This window comes from Gavialis gangeticus, unplaced genomic scaffold (assembly GCF_001723915.1).
Source record: "Gavialis gangeticus isolate Ggan-Ray unplaced genomic scaffold, GavGan_comp1, whole genome shotgun sequence".
Classification (NCBI taxonomy): Eukaryota; Metazoa; Chordata; order Crocodylia; family Gavialidae; genus Gavialis; species Gavialis gangeticus.
The window spans coordinates 1,088,250-1,104,191 of NW_017728960.1; the positions used below are offsets into that span (position 1 = coordinate 1,088,250).

At 60.8% G+C, this 15,942-nt stretch overlaps 1 protein-coding gene across 9 annotated transcripts in view; it reads left to right on the plus strand.

Annotated features, from left to right (window-relative positions):
• ARHGEF11 (Rho guanine nucleotide exchange factor 11) overlaps positions 1 to 15,942 on the plus strand; it is a 54,585-nt gene that overhangs the window by 20,342 nt on the left and 18,301 nt on the right. For 5 of the 9 annotated variants that reach the window (XM_019518178.1, XM_019518692.1, XM_019518382.1 and 2 more), the window contains exons 2-15: positions 6,777 to 6,809; positions 7,497 to 7,511; positions 7,888 to 7,979; positions 8,609 to 8,707; positions 10,632 to 10,681; positions 10,766 to 10,823; positions 11,745 to 11,926; positions 12,089 to 12,160; positions 12,556 to 12,675; positions 13,179 to 13,275; positions 13,615 to 13,691; positions 14,610 to 14,747; positions 14,991 to 15,065; positions 15,717 to 15,818. In XM_019518178.1, coding sequence (XP_019373723.1) covers positions 6,777 to 6,809; positions 7,497 to 7,511; positions 7,888 to 7,979; positions 8,609 to 8,707; positions 10,632 to 10,681; positions 10,766 to 10,823; positions 11,745 to 11,926; positions 12,089 to 12,160; positions 12,556 to 12,675; positions 13,179 to 13,275; positions 13,615 to 13,691; positions 14,610 to 14,747; positions 14,991 to 15,065; positions 15,717 to 15,818 — 1,210 coding nt within the window. The remainder of the gene's footprint in view (positions 1 to 6,776; positions 6,810 to 7,496; positions 7,512 to 7,887; positions 7,980 to 8,608; positions 8,708 to 10,631; positions 10,682 to 10,765; positions 10,824 to 11,744; positions 11,927 to 12,088; positions 12,161 to 12,555; positions 12,676 to 13,178; positions 13,276 to 13,614; positions 13,692 to 14,609; positions 14,748 to 14,990; positions 15,066 to 15,716; positions 15,819 to 15,942) is intronic. The other 4 variants (XM_019518305.1, XM_019518542.1, XM_019518324.1 and 1 more) reach the window with 4 other exon arrangements.

Sequence of the window (15,942 nt, forward strand, 5' to 3'; positions counted from 1 at the left end):
GGAAAGATCATCAGCTTGTAACCTAGACTGTGGTCTCCTCGCACCTAGCCAACTCCCGTTAGGTCACGATCGCCCTGCAGAACCCCCCCAGCCAGCCCACGGCAGATGCCCAGCCCATAACAGTCCAGCCACAACAGGCTGAGTTTTGCAAAGGTTTATATACCTGAAACCCGGGGCCAGTCCTGGGTGGTTTCAGACAGCCTTAAGAGGAGAGGGTGCTGCTAGCCCAGCCTTTAAGAGCGGCATGGCCCTGGACTCAGGCTGCGGATGGAGTAGGATACCGGGAGCTGCACCCCCAGGGACCCAGGAGTTTCTGCCATTCAGCTTCTAGGAGCAGGCCCAGGCAGGCCTGATCGGGACCAGTGCAGGGCACAGGGCTTTGTCCTCCAAGGAGGTGGTTTTGCAGGAGTTCCCCCCCCGCCCCGGCCCAGTCTCAGTGGCCCGCCTGGCAAAGCCACAGCTGAGACTGACCCACTTTGAGGATTGATCCTGTTTCTCTCTCTTAATCTTTTAATTGCACCATTTGTTCCGCTCCAGCTCCCGAGATGGCAGCCGCTGCTTTGCCTTAGGTGGTTTCTGGCTTGATGGAGGGACCGCTGTGCTGTGATCAGCAGGGGCCCTTGCCCGGCAAGGGGTCAGTGGTCCCCTACGTGAGCAGATTTCTAGAGGGGAAGCGTCTCTTCTTGCTCTGGACCGCACCAGGGTGCCCAGGGCCCCTTTCCCATCGAGCTTTGCACCCTGTAGAAACCTGACAAAACGCACTCAGAGATCCGGAGCGTAGCCAGCTCCCGGAAAGCTCATCCCCCATGAGCTCTAGGAAAGCTCGTGGGCTCTGCCTGGCCATGACCTCTCTGCTGGGCAGTTGCCAAGGGTTATACCTGGGGCAGTCGAGGTGAGCAGCCTGGGAGCTATGGCAAGGGGTGCGGGGGCAGGAGCAAGGCTTGGCCTGCCCATACCAGTGGTGGGGCCTGGCCCCAGTGTTGCAGTCCTGGAGGCTTGGGAAGCAGGGATGCTTCCATGAAGAATCCTGGAGAAAGAGGCCGTCATCGGGCTAAAAATAAACATCCGAAACCAGAAGGAAAAACCTCAGACCAGAAACCTCTGTCGTAATGCACGGAGCAGAGGGGAGGGCCCGCAGGGAAGGATCCCCGGGCGCTGGCCCGGCCGGCTCCAAGTGGATGCCAGCTCAGGGTAGGTAGGATGTTTCCCTCTGGAAATGCTGGCCCCGGGCCCGGTGCATGCTTCAGCCTTGAGTCAGTGCGAGCTGAGGGCACTGGCCTGGGCGCTGGAGGAATGGCTGAGCCCCCCCCAGCACGAGAGACCAGGGAGGCGGTGACCACGCACTGCGTGTAGGGAGCCAAGCAGGGATGGGAAGGTTGGAGTCTCTTGAGACGATAACCGCTTTGCAGTGCCCTCCAGGGCAGGGCGCCGTCTCTGTGCACGCGCTTCAGACTTTCACGACGGCGGAAGTACCACGGTGCCAGCATCTCACCAGCTTCCGAGTGTCCTCCCTGCCCTCAGCGAAACAGGGGCATCACGGCCTGAATTACAGCCCGGGGGGAGCTGGTTTCCTCCAGAGACCGGTCCCCAGCTTGGCTTTGGGCCTGTTGGAGAAGAGCCCCAGAGACAGATCGGAGAGCCCCGCTCAGCGAGCATGCAGCGGATGCAAGCACTTGGAAACCTGGCCTCAAGCTCTCTGGAAGTCTGCGCCCATGAGTCACGCGGAGCTTGAATCTCAGCTGCTCTAACCTCAGAGAGCGGGGCCCAGACCCGCGCTGAGTAATGGGACGGAAAAGTCCACGTCAGGTTTGCTATTTTAAAACCCGCTCGAGCACGTGACGTGCGGCACGTCTCGGTGTGAATGGGACCTGGCCGGCTCTGCCGAGGCAGCTCGGAGCTGGCATTTGTGCGTGCCCCGTGCTCTTCACGCCAGCTGTCTGTAAACAGCGCAGAATGCTCCGTGCTGGCCACCGGGGCTTTCATCTCAAGGCACTTGGCTCCCCAAGGCTCCTGGCTCCCAGCCCACTGCTCTCACCGCTTTCCAGACAGCACCCCTTCTCCAGCGTGGGGGTTAGCACCTGGGGGGCTAGGTGGTTCTGCTTGTTCCTCTTGCCGGTATTGGAGCATCTTGCTGCCTGCTGTAGCTGATAGGGCCAGGCTGTCTCTTGCAAAGCACCAGATTGGCATTAAAGAAGGTCTTATAGGCATTAGCAACATCCTCCTTGAGCCGCAGCCTGACAGGTGTCTCTGTTCTGGATGCTGGCCACTGTCTTAACTCCACTTTTTCGTGCCTCTGGATGTCTGCAGAAGATTTCCCCGTGCCGGGCACTGTGGTTAGGAATTGCTAACAATTTCCACTCCGGGTCCCTGCTCTCAGTGGCTTTAACTTCGCCAGACTTGAACTGTGCCTGGGGCGGGAGCCTGCCCCAGATGGGATTTCTTTGTGAACTTGCTTTAGGAAATGACTTGCCTGGTGCTGGGAGCAGGGCTGGGCAAAACAGCGTGGCTTTCCTCCTACGTTGAAACCAGAGGATGCTTTCTTTGAAAGACTCAAGGCCCTTTGTGCTTTGGAGCAGAGACGGTTTTTAGCCAGGGGTTGCCCTCGTATTAGGGAGGTGACTTTTGTGTCTGCAGGCTTCAGTTGGACCCTCTACATGTGTGTACACCAAAAATGACTGATTTCCTCCTGGGCTTTCCCACGACGCCTTTTGGCTTTGTCATTGCCCCCCAGTGAGAAGGGGTCGGGAGCTGAGGCAGAGAGAGGGGAGGATTGGAAGTGCCGAGGGTGCCCCGGCCTCATGCCAGTTACACAGGCCTTGCTTTTCTGGATCACCCTCCATCTGCTCCAGGGCCACCCCCTCCACGTGCAGTCAGCTGGAGGGACCTGACCGGGCTCTTATCTGCCCATCTGTGATGGAGGCAGCAGAGAAATGCAGTTTTCCAAGGAAGCGCTCAGCTGCCCTGACCCACCCCTGCAAGCCCCTTCCTCTCCCGCTGCACACCAGCAAGTGAGGCATGGCTCCCAGAGATGGCTTCCCCCCAGGCTTACTCCCCGTGGACAAGAGGAGGCAGGGGTTGCCCTGGACTCCGTGCCCAGGCAATGCAAGACAGCACCATGCGGCATATGTGATGGGGAGGAGGCTGAATGAAGACCCCCGGAGTGACCCTATTGCAAGCCCATGAGCGCTTGACTGAGTAGTGCTGGAGAGCCCTTGGGACATGGGTTTTTTAAGGCAGTTATAGCTACGCATGGCAATCCAGACCCAGGGTGCTAGGGGCTACATGTGCACAGAGCAAGGACCAGCCCCACCGTGAGGAGTTAGGATCTGAGCAGAGGCATGGAGCAAAGATGCAAGTTCCCAAAGACCGGGAGTTCATCGTGGCAGGCAGGATGCCGTCCATGGCGATGTTGTGCCATGCCAGGCTGCTGGGCTGAGTCGGTCCCTGCATGGCACATGGGGTCTGCCGTTGCCTTTCCTTTGTCTCTTCTTTGCATTGCTCCAGCATCTTTTGTGCCTTGGCTACAAGGCCTGAACAACACCCTGGGATTTCCCCAGCAGAGACGGCCAGTCGGGTGGTGCTGACTCATCCCTGGTGCTTCCTGAAAGGCACTGGCTCCGAATGTGTGGGCACCATGGCCCCGAGCACTGCCCGTCTGCTTTTCTACCTCCTTGCCTTCAAAGTCAGCTCTTCCATCAGCCTCTCCATCTGCCTCAGGACATGAGGATTGTGTCTGGGGGTGCTTTGAGGAGCAGGGGTCGTGGGCAGGCATGCTACCCAGCCACACACACTAGACTCGGATGGAAACTTCAATCACATGGACCCGGCGCGCTCCGACTTGGCCAAGGGGGGTGGGGGGAGGGCAGGGAGAGGGGCAAGGGATTGCTGAGCTGACGGAACGGGCGGTAATTACCCTCCCTGCCTCGCTCGGGCCTATAATTGTGGTTTCAGGGAGGCATCTCGTACTGGAAATCTGCTGGAGCAGCAGAGCCTGGGGTTACGCTGCTGACTTTCCGTCCCTTGGGCTGGGCAGGGGGGGAAGGGAGGAAGAATCGCCCTTGCTGACGTGGGCACTGGACTCCCCGGTGGTGCCTGGGCTGGGGGCCCCCGCCCGGGGACGCCGCCTGGCCGAGCAGGCGCGTCAGTGGTACCCAGTGCACGAAGGCACACGGGGTGAGAGGCAGCTGCTGGGGCGTGTTGGGCTGAGCCTGCGGCTGCTTCTCCAGCCAGCTCTGCGGCCACCCTCCCAGCCTAGTGATCCGCCTCGTTTGGCTTCTCTGCTGACGAGAAATTACTTGGAATCAAAACAGCAGCACTCCCTGTGCACCCCCATGGCACCCTCAAAATGCCACCCCCGTGATTGGGACCCCATGCTCTCCCCTCCCAAAGGAGGGCATCTTGGGGGAGGAAACTGAGGCACCGAGGGGCAGCATCTCACTCGGGGCCACCCAAACAGCTGGTGTCAGCGCCTTCCCGGTGTGCGGACCAAGTCCTCCGTGGCCTGCCTTTTTAGCCTGGGCTTGGCACGGCCTTCGTCGGAAACCCACCGTGGGGCATCGCACCATCCTTCACTCCATGTATGAAACCCCACCCGGCACGGCCTGGGCCCCGAGCTCCAGCGCTGCCCTGAATTGTGCTGTTCTGGCCCACCGCTCCGGTGCCCAGGGCCCTGGCTTCTGCATGACCTCCTGTAACATTGTCAGTCCCCGGATAGGGCTGACAGCTGCCTGGTTGGGCTGCAAAGAGCAGGACTGGGTTAGAGTTAAGGTTAGACCCCCTGCACGAGTCCTCTGCAGGTGTGCTTGCAGGGAGGTAGTCACGCACCTGTGTGCATGTGCAGACCCAGCCCCACAAGGCCTGATCGGCCGACTCTGCCCCTTATCTGCATTTCCTTGCACCTTACGGCAGCAGGCGCGGGATCATCTTCCAGGAGGGTCTCGCACACCTGCCGGGGGGGATGCAGTTTACCCGCCAGCTTGGCACTGGAGAAGCTGCCCATTCACCTGGTGTAACCCCCGCTGCAGTTGTCTTCATGCCAGTAGAGCCGTGCCCCCAACCAGCCAAGATGCTTCCTGCTCGGGGATTGCAATGGGCGCCTTTGCATCCACTCAAGATGCTTGTGCTGCTTGATTCCAGGTGAGCTGGAAAGCACCAGCTCTTCCGGCAAGCAGCCCAGGCCTCCGCAGCCTTGGAGCAGGAGTACTTCTCTGCACCGATACATCAGCAAAGGGGTCAAGGTGCCTGGTGCCCTGGCTGGGTTACAGTGGAGCCTGGGATGACCCAAGGGACATTAGATGTGTTCAAGTCTCCAGGGTACGCTAGTGCTTGGCAATGCCCTTCATCCAGTGGGGAACAGGAGCAATAACACAGGCTGGGCGAAGGGAGCCAGGAGGATGTCAAGGGGTGCACTGATAAGACAGCCGGGACCCCGCGGTTTAGTAGCATCTGGTCAGAGAACGCCAGATCTCGGTGCTGAGGCTGGGCTCTGCGGGTGGGGAGGCAGTACCCGTGCTCATATGTCAGGTCAGTGGCTGACAAGATAGTTTGTCTTGGAGGGAGGCCTCATGGGGAACGGGCGAGGAGGGGATCTGGTGCAGGGAGGCACAGTCTGGGTGTACTGGGAGAGCTGCTCTAGCAGAGACCCCCACAGCCCAGGGCTCTCTGAGCAAGAACAGACCCACGGGCAGCTTCACCACTGGTCTGCACCCGTGGGGCAGCGGTCTGGGCACACAACAAGTGGCCACAGGACTTTTGTCTCAGATAAGGCTGGCATGGGACAGGAGGCGCTCGGTTCTTTCCCACTGCCTGCTCGGAGCAGCAGGTGCGGTGGGCCAGGCTGTCCCCAGACTCCCTGGTATTATCAGGCTGCCACACTCCCGTGGGAAGCTCGGCTTTGCCAGCTGGGGCTGCGTGTGTGTGTGTGTCTGCACGCGCCAGCAGCTGGAAGGCTCTTGCAGGACAGCTGGTGCTTCCACGGCTCCGTGTAGCTGCCCCCTCCATTCAGATGGTGCCCCGGGAGCATCACGCTGCATTCCCCTGGCCACCTCCTTTGCTGAGGGCATGCGGCAGTGAGGCCTCACTCTTGCCACTGCTCTGCCGCTGAGCTGGTGGCCAGGGTATCAGCCGCACAGGCTGCCTCGCTACCCAGCCAGCCTGGTCCTTGCACAGCCCCGGCCCCCAGCCCAAGCCCAGTTCCTTGCCACCTGCTGCAAGGGGCTCGGAGAAGCTGCTTTGGAGACGCAGAGTTTTGAGGCTTTTAGAGCTCAGGAGGGCTTTGGCCCTGATCCTGCATGTGCTTAACTTCATCGGGCCAGCGACTCAGCAGCGCTCCTTGCCACCTGTTAACCTGCAGCACGTTCCTGCAGGATTGGGGCCTCGCGATGCTCTGAAGGCAGCTGGGCACATTGGGCCGCTGGGTGCAGTGAGCGTGGCAGGGGCAGTTCCTCGCAGATGTGCATCTGGCCCCCGTCGTTTCTGGCAGCGGGGGCCAGGGTTGAGGGTTCCCCTTGCACTTGGGAAGGAACTGCCCGATCGGGGCCCTGGCTCCTCTGCCCCTTTTGGGTCCTGTGGGGAGGGGTAGAGCGGAGAGGTGCTCGGGCTCCAAACCCTGCTCCCCTTCCTTCCCCTGGTGCGCCAGCAGCTGCAGCGCCTGCTCACATCTGCCTCTTGATGCCTTTATCTCCTCTCTCCCCCCTCTCACCCCACAATGCTGACCTTGGGATCTTGCACCGTCCTTGTCTTGGGTGTCCATTTCTGTCGTCCCTCCTGGACAACAGACCAGCCAGTAAAAAGCACCCTCACCTGCCCAGGTAAGAGGGGTCTGGGAAAAAGGGGGGGAGCAGGGCCATTTCCTTGTGCTCCCACCGGCTGTGTTGGAGACTCTGGGTTTTCAAAGGGAAGCAGATCGCTTCAAAGGGCATTCGGGTCTCCGTGAGCATCCCGTGTCCCTCAGCCCTGGGTTGGAGGGCAGGCTGGCTGCCAGGGGGAGAGTACATCTAGGCCCTGGGTGCAGGATGGGACTGAGTGGCACAGAGGGAGGCGACAGGCTGTTAGGTCCAGGCCCAGCACTGGAGGCCAAGAGCCCGTCTTGAGTGCACACGCCGTCTGGGAGCTGCAGCTTGAGTTGGCATCACCTCTCAGCTGCCGGCACCAGCGCTCCCCACGGCCGTCGCTCCGGCCAGCTCTGCTGTGGGAAGGCGGCCTCGGTCCAAGGAGCAGTTGCAGGTGCTGGCTGTGTGGTCCCCTGCACAGGCGAGGTTGTTGGGACTTGGTTGCTGCTGGGCAGGGCCTGACTGCACACAACACGCCCCGCCGCCCCCGGGAGCCCTTGCATGGGGCCGAGCTCCCTTCTTGCCCCCAGACTTGGCCAGTGCCTGCAGAGCGCTGGACTAGGATAGCAAAGGTTGGGGTGGGAGGGGCAGGGGGTGAAAGTAACTGTCCGTTGTCTGTCTGTCTTTCTCTCATCCATCCCTCGCTGCTTCGTGTTCTTCCATCAGCCCCATTGCAGCCTGGTAAGCTCTGGTGCCGGGCGTCCGGCTGGCGTATGTATGTGTGTGTGTATCTGTTTGTCACTCTCGCTGTGCTCACACCGTGGACCTTGCATCGCTTCTCCCCCTGCTCATCCCTCCCGTACAGACCTCGGTGGCTCCATGTCGTGGCATGGGGGGTGCCCAATGCTCTCCCCAGGCCTGGGCCGGGGTACTCCTGGTGCCCAGCCTTGCTCCAATCTGCTGGGGAAGCGCGCAGCCTGTGCTCGCTTTCAGTCTACCGCAGGCTGGTGCTGCGGTTTGCCACTTCCTGTGTGAGGTGGGGGTGTCTCGAGCAAGCGGAAGGAGAGCCCTGTTCGTCACGGGCCCTCCATGATGACGTCTGTCTTGCCCCCTCCAGGTTGAGCAGCCTGTCTTCTCTGGGAGATTCAGCTCCAGAACGCAGGTCTCCCGGCCATCACCGCCAGCCGTCCGACTCCACCGAAACAACAGGTAACTCTGCCCGCCTGCTGTCCCCACGGGTTGGGGCTCTGAACATGTCATCCCGGGTTTTTCCCACCCTGTCAGCCTGTCCCTGGGGAGTCCTGTCTCTGTGACACTCCCGTGAGATGAGGCAGGGCAGTGCTATCACTCCTGGGGAGCCTAGAGGCAAAGCGCCATGACCAAGGCCATTTAGGGAGCCTGTGCAAGAGGAGGGGCCCTAATTGGGTCTCCAGCGTGATGCCCTGCCCCAGACCCTGTGTCGGGACCCCTTGTGGAAAAGGCTGCCCCTGGCTGTTGACAGGTACCTGGTCATTCAGGCCGGGTTATCGACAGTGGCTGGATGCGGCACTAGACCCAGCACTGTCAGCTGCAGACACCAGCCATGTTTGGGTAGCCCTTTGGCCTGTTCTTACCAGGAGCTGAAGCTTTCATGGGAGTGGGGGTCACCAAGCCTCACTTGTGTTGCATGTGCCTGTGTGCACAGTGTGGGGAGAAGCAACACCCCATCTCACAGCAGACCGCCCCCCCCACCCCCAGCTCCAATGACCCCAGCCCACCAGGACACTGTACCCTGGGCCAACACGGAGCATGGATTTAACTCCATGCTCCCTTGCTTTTCCTTCCCTCTGCACCCACAGGCTTGGTCCAGCGCTGTGTCATTATCCAGAAGGACGAGCATGGCTTCGGCTTCACGGTCAGCGGGGACCGGATTGTCCTGGTGCAGAGTGTGCGGCCAGGTGGGTGCCATCCATGTCCCCCTCACCTCTTTGGGGCAGAAGCAGTTGCGTGCAGCTGGGGCTCCCCTCGTTTGCTCTGACCCCGTGATGGGTGGGAAGAGTGTGTGGCCTGTTGGATGAGATTGGGACCCTGTGGTGGGTGGGTGGGAGGTTGGGGTGAGGAGGGCAGGGTTGATGGGTGCAAATAAGGTCATTTGTGGGGGTTGGCTCTGGAACAGAGCTTCCTATATCCCCACTAGTCCAGGCTGGGAGTTGCCCATAGTTGTCTGCTCCCCAGCACAGCAGCTGAGTTCCCATCCCCACCCCCCACTCCTTCTCTGCCCTACAGGCAGCGACAGGTTAACTGCGCCGCACTGCCCGCCGGTTATATAATCGCAGCAAGCTGCTGACGGCGGGCGAGGGGGGGCGGGGAATTCCCTGTGCAGCCCTCGGCAAACACCAATTCAGCAGCTTTTGGACCCGGCGGCTTTTGCTCCCGGCTGTGTGGGGGGTGGGGCAGGCACTCTTGGTTTTGCTGTCTAATGGCTTTGCAGGGTGGCAGGGCTTTGAGTCTCCGTTCAAATACACAATGAGCCGCTGTTATTGCCAAATGACCCCCCCCCCCGGATGACACGCAGGCCGGGGAGAATTCGGTTGTGTGGAGGGGCATGGACAGAGATCCTGTAGGTCTGGGAAGGCCCAGTCCTGTCCTCTGCTTGGAGCCTGGCCCTGCCTGCATGCAGCCAGCGTCTGCGGCCCGGACCAGGCATTTAATAAACGAAACCTCCTTTCCTCTCACCCCCTGACCCATGCATGGCTGCAGCTTGCAGCCTCTCTGCAGTGCCCCCCCATGGCCACTCTGGGCTCAGGCAGCACCAGTGCGTCGGAGCCCCTGGAGCCTGAGTTATCCCATGCTCTTTCCACCTTCGGCCTCTTTATTTCTCTCCAGTTTTCTCCATCTGGAGCTTCCCCTCACAGAAACAGGTCTCTTGGGTTTGGCTTTCACGAAAGAGAATTCTTCAGTGCAGCTAAACCTTAACAGCTTCATTGAAGAAAGGAGGGGTGTGAATATTGCTGGTGGTGGTGATTGGGTCCGAGGAAGAGTTTTCTCCACCCAAAGAGAATTGAGGGCTGGAACAGACCCACGAGAGATTCGGGGATCTCCATGCTCAGAAGCTTTCCAGCCCAGGGTGGATGCATGCATGGCCGGGACGGTTTGGTGAGGGCTGGAGGCTGGACAAGATGGGTTTGGGCCCTGCCAGCCCTGTTTCTCTAGTGCTTGGGCTCTGCTCTTGAAACCGGATCTGTGCAGGTCCTGTTCTGACACCTGCCTGAATGCAGGCAGGTGCTTCCTGTCAGTGCTCTTTGGGATCCGGGGGCTTCTGTAAGGACACATGGCCTTTGGGCAGTGCTCTAGGGCTTCTGACTGTGGCTCTGCATGTCATGTTGCTGCTCCTTGCTGAGCAGCCCCATGGACTGAATAAAGGCCTTGTGGGAACCGGGGCTGGCTGCCTCAGGTGCTTTGGTCTCCAGCTGCGTTCGGAGCAAGCACTGGGTCATTTGCTTTGCACTCACCTCTGTCCCATGGTGCTGGGCAGTGGTTGGTGGGGCACAGCCCCTCCAAGCAGGTCAGTGGCTTCTTTTCCCTCTGCGGTTTGGGGTCACCTTGAAGTTTGCAGGATCAGGGCCCTGTTGGACCAGATGCTGATAGCACAGTGCTGTACCCCGTGGAGGGAGCGTTGCATGCAACTGTGAAGCAGACTAGCACTGACCTGGGAGGGACCCAGTTGCATCTACTGCATGTTACAGAGCTGGACCTCCTTTCTTTTGCTGACCCCTGAGTTGCAGACTCTGCCACCCCCAGCAACTGGACCTGTCACGCTGTTGCCTGCAGCCCCCTCCCAGCTGCCAGGACAGGCCTGACTCTGTCCTCATTGCCTTGCAGGAGGAGCAGCCATGAGGGCGGGTGTGCAGGAAGGGGACCGCATTGTCAAGGTGAGCACGACCTCCCAGTCCTGTCATGCCCGGGCTGACACCCCCGGGGCTGTGGGCCTGGCTCATGCCTCTCTCCTGTCTCAGGTGAACGGCACAATGGTAACCAACAGCTCGCACCTCGAAGTGGTGAAGCTTATCAAATGTGAGTAGGGTAATGGGAGGCAGATTGATGGAGCTGTGTACCCCCTGGGTTGGTGGTTCGAGTCCAGCCCTGGGCACTAGCACCAGAAGGCTGTTGGCTGGTGTGAGCCACCAGGGCTGGCTTTGGGCAGGCAGGGGGCTTGTCATGGGTATGTAGGGACAGGGTAGGCAGATGGAGCTCCCTGCTCCCCTCCAGAGCAAAGGGACCCGCCAGGGTGGCAGAGGATGAGCAGGGGGTGGCCGTGGCTGTGCCGTCTCCCCATGCACCTGCATTTCAGGCTGAGCCTGGGAGCCAGGATGCATAGGCTATAATCTCAGCTCTGCCATTGAGCTGCTATGTGACCTTGGGGTGAATCACTTCCTAGTTCCCTGCTCCCAAGTCCCTGCCCACTCCTGGCCCACCTTATCTCCTGGACCACGTGTTCTTATCTCCTACCGCCAGCCTGGGACTCGCAGCACTAGCTCCAATCTTGCCTGGGGCCTGCAGGCGCTCCAACAGTGGCAGTAGGCAGTCACTGAGCTGCTGGGAACGTGTGCTTCAGGGCCCCAGCACAGAAGCAATCCCGGCCACATGGCAGCTTCTGTGGGTAGCCAGCTCCACAGACTGCTGTGAGCATGGCCACAGCCCTCGTCTGCTAGCAGGCGTGTTAGCAAGCTGCTGGTCTGCTCCTGGGGAGAGACAGTAAGGCCCTGCAGCATGGGAGAGCTAAGTCAAGGGGCAAGATCACCCAGCTTGTCCCAGATCCCTGACCTGGAGCTGGATGGCTAAGCCCTCCTGGATGCCCCTGCTCTACCCCCACAGGCATCCCTTTGGCCTTGGATTAACCTACAGCCCTGCCACGCTGGGGTGGGGGCACAGAAGGATCTCCCATTCTCAGCCATCTCATCACTGCACTGTCCTTGTCTTGCTCCTCTTCCCCAGCCGGCGCCTACGTCGCACTGACCCTCCTAGGCTCCCCCCCCTCCTCAGTGGGACTCTCCAACTCCCAGCAAGACGCCAGCTCGTCAGGGGCTCCCCGGGTCATGCCCACACACCCCCCGCCGCCTCCCCCGCCACCACCGTTACCTCCGCCCCAGCGCATCACTGGACCCAAGCCACTGCAGGTAACCATGGGCCAAGGAGGGAGTGGGAAAGGGGTGTTGCTAGCCTGCTACACCCTGCCTGGGCTACCCTGCTGTGGGCCTGGCAGAGGAGAGGACGGGAAGGGGAAACCAGAGCTCTGCCCGTCTCGGTCCCACTTGACTGGTGCCCATTTTGACTTGCAGGATCCAGAGGTCCAGAAGCACGCAGCCCAGATCCTCCGAAACATGCTGCGACAGGAGGAGGCTGAGTTACAGGTACGATGGCGCTTCCCCAAGGCCCCAGGGGCGATGGGCGGGTGTCTCCTCCAATGTTGTGCCTGCCGCAGCACAGCTTTGGGGTCCATCTCTGCTTGTAACCCCATCCCCAGCCTGCTGCACCTGATCAGACATTTGTGCCATCGCTCCCAGGCTCCTGCATCTGTCTGTGGCTTGGCTGGGGGTTCAGAGGATGAGCCACTGCAAGCAGCTGCTTTTATGGCGCGTGGGCTGAGGGACTGTACTTTCTTCCTCCCCACCCTGCCGCTGTTGCCAGCCCCATGCCCTCACTCGGCGAAGCTCTCCCAGGCCACCAAGCAGAGCTCCCCACTGCCTGCGCAGTCGCACGCTCTCCTCACATGTCTGTGGCCCACTCTTCTTTGTCTCCTGCCCAGCGCTTCTGCGAGGTGTACAGCCGGCGCCCAGCCACCGGGCTGGAGGGTCAGATCGAGGGCGCCCGCCGCCGGGTCAGCCAGCTGCAGCTCAAGATCCTCCAGGAAACTGGCAGCTTGGTGGTAGGCAGCGGCGGGCAATGGACAAAACACTATGATTTTGCATTCAACCCCCCCCAGCACATGCTGAAGTGGGAGCAGAGCCAGGACTGCTCCCCAGGGTCCCAGCTGCTGCCCCCCCCCCGCATCCCCTCTGCTTTCCCTGTGGGGTCTTCTTGGTGTCGCTGGCTTTGTGCCTCCTGTGGTATCCATGGGTTCAGGGGCTGCCTGCGAACAGCTGCAGGACCGAATGCCTCTCCTGGTCCTGCAATTTAAGTCTCCAGAGAGCATCGCGGCTGGCTGGGTATTAGGCTGAAGGCCAGGCTGGCTGCAGGGAAGAGGACACCAGTTCAGCTGGGCTGGGCTGTTCTCTTGGGTGGTGACCCATGCTCTGGACCCCTGCCAGGGTCTGCTCCCTGCTCGCTGTGCCCTGCAGCTTCCTTCCCTCAAGGGGCCTGAAATCAGAGAAGTGGTTCTGCTATCGAGGGTGGCGCCCACCCATTTTGCCCCTGTTTCCCCACCGGCAGGGCGGGAACGATGTGACGACCCAGTGCGTCCTCTCGCTGCAGGACTGTGTACGGTTGAGCAGCGACCCGGGCTCCGCGGGGCTCCAGGTCACAGAAGGTGAGTAGAGGGTGCCTGGTTGGGTGTCAGCTGCCTTCTCCATATCCCCTCACTGGCTACCGGTGTTTCTCCCAGGTGTCAGGACCAGGCAGGCAGGAAGGGGAGACTGTGGGTTCGGGAGTCCAGGGTCCCAGTCCCTACCCAGGATTCTCATGAGCTAGAGCCGCCTCTTGATGGTGGGAGCCTGTCTTCCTCCCCTTGGGCCCAGAGCTGGAGTCCCGGTGGGGCTGCGTGAGCCCAGGCCACCTACCATCAGCCCAGCTCTGTATTCTCCACCAGTCTTCAAGCACCCAACTCTCATCTTCCATTGCCTCTGCTCATGCGTCATCTCCTTTCCAGGCCGCCTCTCCCTGGACTCTCAGGATGGCGACAGCGGCTTGGACTCTGGCACGGAGCGGTTCCCCTCGGTGAGCGAGGTGAGGGCCGTGCTGCCAGGGGGTGGGTCACAGCTCCGTGGCTAAAGTCTTTGAATTTGTGCCTTGGGTTTTGTAAGCCAACCTGGTTTCCCCTGCACACACATGCAGCCCTTGCGTGGAGGCTGGCAGTCCCCTGAGGAGCAGGACCCTGGGAAAATGGATGTGCCCGTTGGAATTGGTGCAGCCGGGGGCAGTTCATGGACCTGGAAATACCTCCCCAGGATGGGCCAGCTGGGTCCTGGCTCCGCAGGGCAGAGCTGAGGGGGATTGGGTGCCTTGGCTCTGCCTTTCTTCCCTCGGATGTGCTGGACAACTCTGATCATAGCTCTAACTCAGAGTTTCCCAGGCTCCTTGTGCTCATATGGCATCGCTGCCATGTCCCAGGGATGCCTTCAGTTACTGACTTGCATCCCTGGCTCCTCAGCATCATGCTCTCAGAGGAGCCAAGCTCTGCTTCCCCAGTCAGCACAGGTCCTCTGATCTGGGTGCATTGGAAAGCCTCACTCTTGTCTGGGCATTTGCAAGGGGCCTCAAACTCCACCCTGGGGTTATAGAGCAGTCAAGCCCAGCAAGCAGCAGAGGCCAGAGAGCGAAGCCTGCTGGGTACCACTTATGGGGGGAGTAGAGGTGGAAGGAGGCTTGTAAGAGGGTGCCTGGCACAGAGGCGTGGGGGAAAACCCCCAAGTGTGGAGACAGCAATGAAGACAGGCCAGGAGCTGAGTTGGCACCAATTGGACTGTCTGTCCAATTGGTGCCAGTACTTTTACACTGGGTAGGTCTGGAGGAGGGGTCCTGCAATAGTAGTGGGGCAGGGAGCAAGAGGGGGAGGCCTTCATTTCAGACCAGCTGAGTCATCCTCTGGCACCTGCCCCCTCCCTGATCACGCCGTCGCCCCCTTGATGCTCTCATCCCGAGCAGATCTCCCTGAACCGCAACTCAGTCCTGTCCGACCCCGGCCTCGACAGCCCGCGAACGTCTCCCATCATCACCTCCAAGATGTTCCAGCATCACCGCCGGCAGGGCTCAGATACGCCCTTCGCACCCTCCACAGAGCAGGTGGGACTAGGGCAGAAGCATGGGGGAGCGCACTCCCTTCTGCTCTTCCAGGTGGGCCTGGGTCAGGCCAGCTGCCGGAGATGAGTTGGGCAACTGGGGAGGGCGTTCTGTGCCCTCTAGGTCATGCCTGGCCCTCATGACCCACGATGGCACCATGCTGCAAGTGGCGGTGTGAGATGCCCTCCCCTCTGGACCACCGAATGGGACAACTTCCTGGTCCCATCCTGCTTCTGTCTCCTCCAGGGCTCAGACCGGACACTGCGGCCTCTCATCATTGGCCCCGAGGAGGATTATGACCCAGGCTATTTCAACAACGAGGTAGCGGCTCCCGAGACATTCCCACCTCCATGTTCTGTCCCAGCGGCCACTCAGGGGTGGCGCAATGTGTTCGCAGATCCCACCTCCTGCCCCCCGTGTTGGTGGCCAGGCGCCCTGCTGGCAGCCCTGCAGACACAAGCAGAGATCTGTGGGGGCCTCATCTTGGCTAGGGGAACCAGCCCGTGTTGAGCTCTACCATGCTGCAGCTAACCGCTGCCAGCTGTCCAGCTGGCGGGGCAGTCCAGCGACCGAGGGCAGCTGCCTCATGCACTTGTCCTCTGTGTTGACCCAGGTGCCCCCACCATGTCTCAGCACGTTACTCTGTGTGTGCTGCCATCTCATACGAGGCCTTGCATTCAGGAAAGAGAGTCCTTGTCCTTCCCCTGTAGCCCTTATCTGCATTGAGTACTGCCCCAAATGGCAGGCCAGGGTAGGCAGAGCGGCTACGATGGCCCCAGGGCTGGCTAGACTGGGAGGGTTGTGGCTGGGGTGCCTCCCACTGGGCTCTGAGCTGCGGCAGTGTCACCAGCAGAGGGAGGAAGAAGCTGGGGATTTGGCATGCTGCAACTCAAGGGAGCCCTTCCTGGGGCTGGCTGTGTGCCTCAGGCCTCTTGCCAGCTCAAGTATCTTTCACTTTCCCTCCCTGCACAGTGTGACAGCCTCTTCCAGGACCTGGGGAAGCTGAAATCCCGGCCGGCTCACTTGGGGGTCTTCCTGCGGTACATCTTCTCCCAGGCGGATCCCAGCCCCCTGGTGAGAGAGGGGTCCCCCCTGGCCAGCCCCTCTGGCTGCTGCTGACCTGCCCCAGGTCACGGGAGGTTGTGGCAATGGCCCTGCCGTCCCTACGACAATAGTTTGGGGGGGGGGGGGGGGGGGG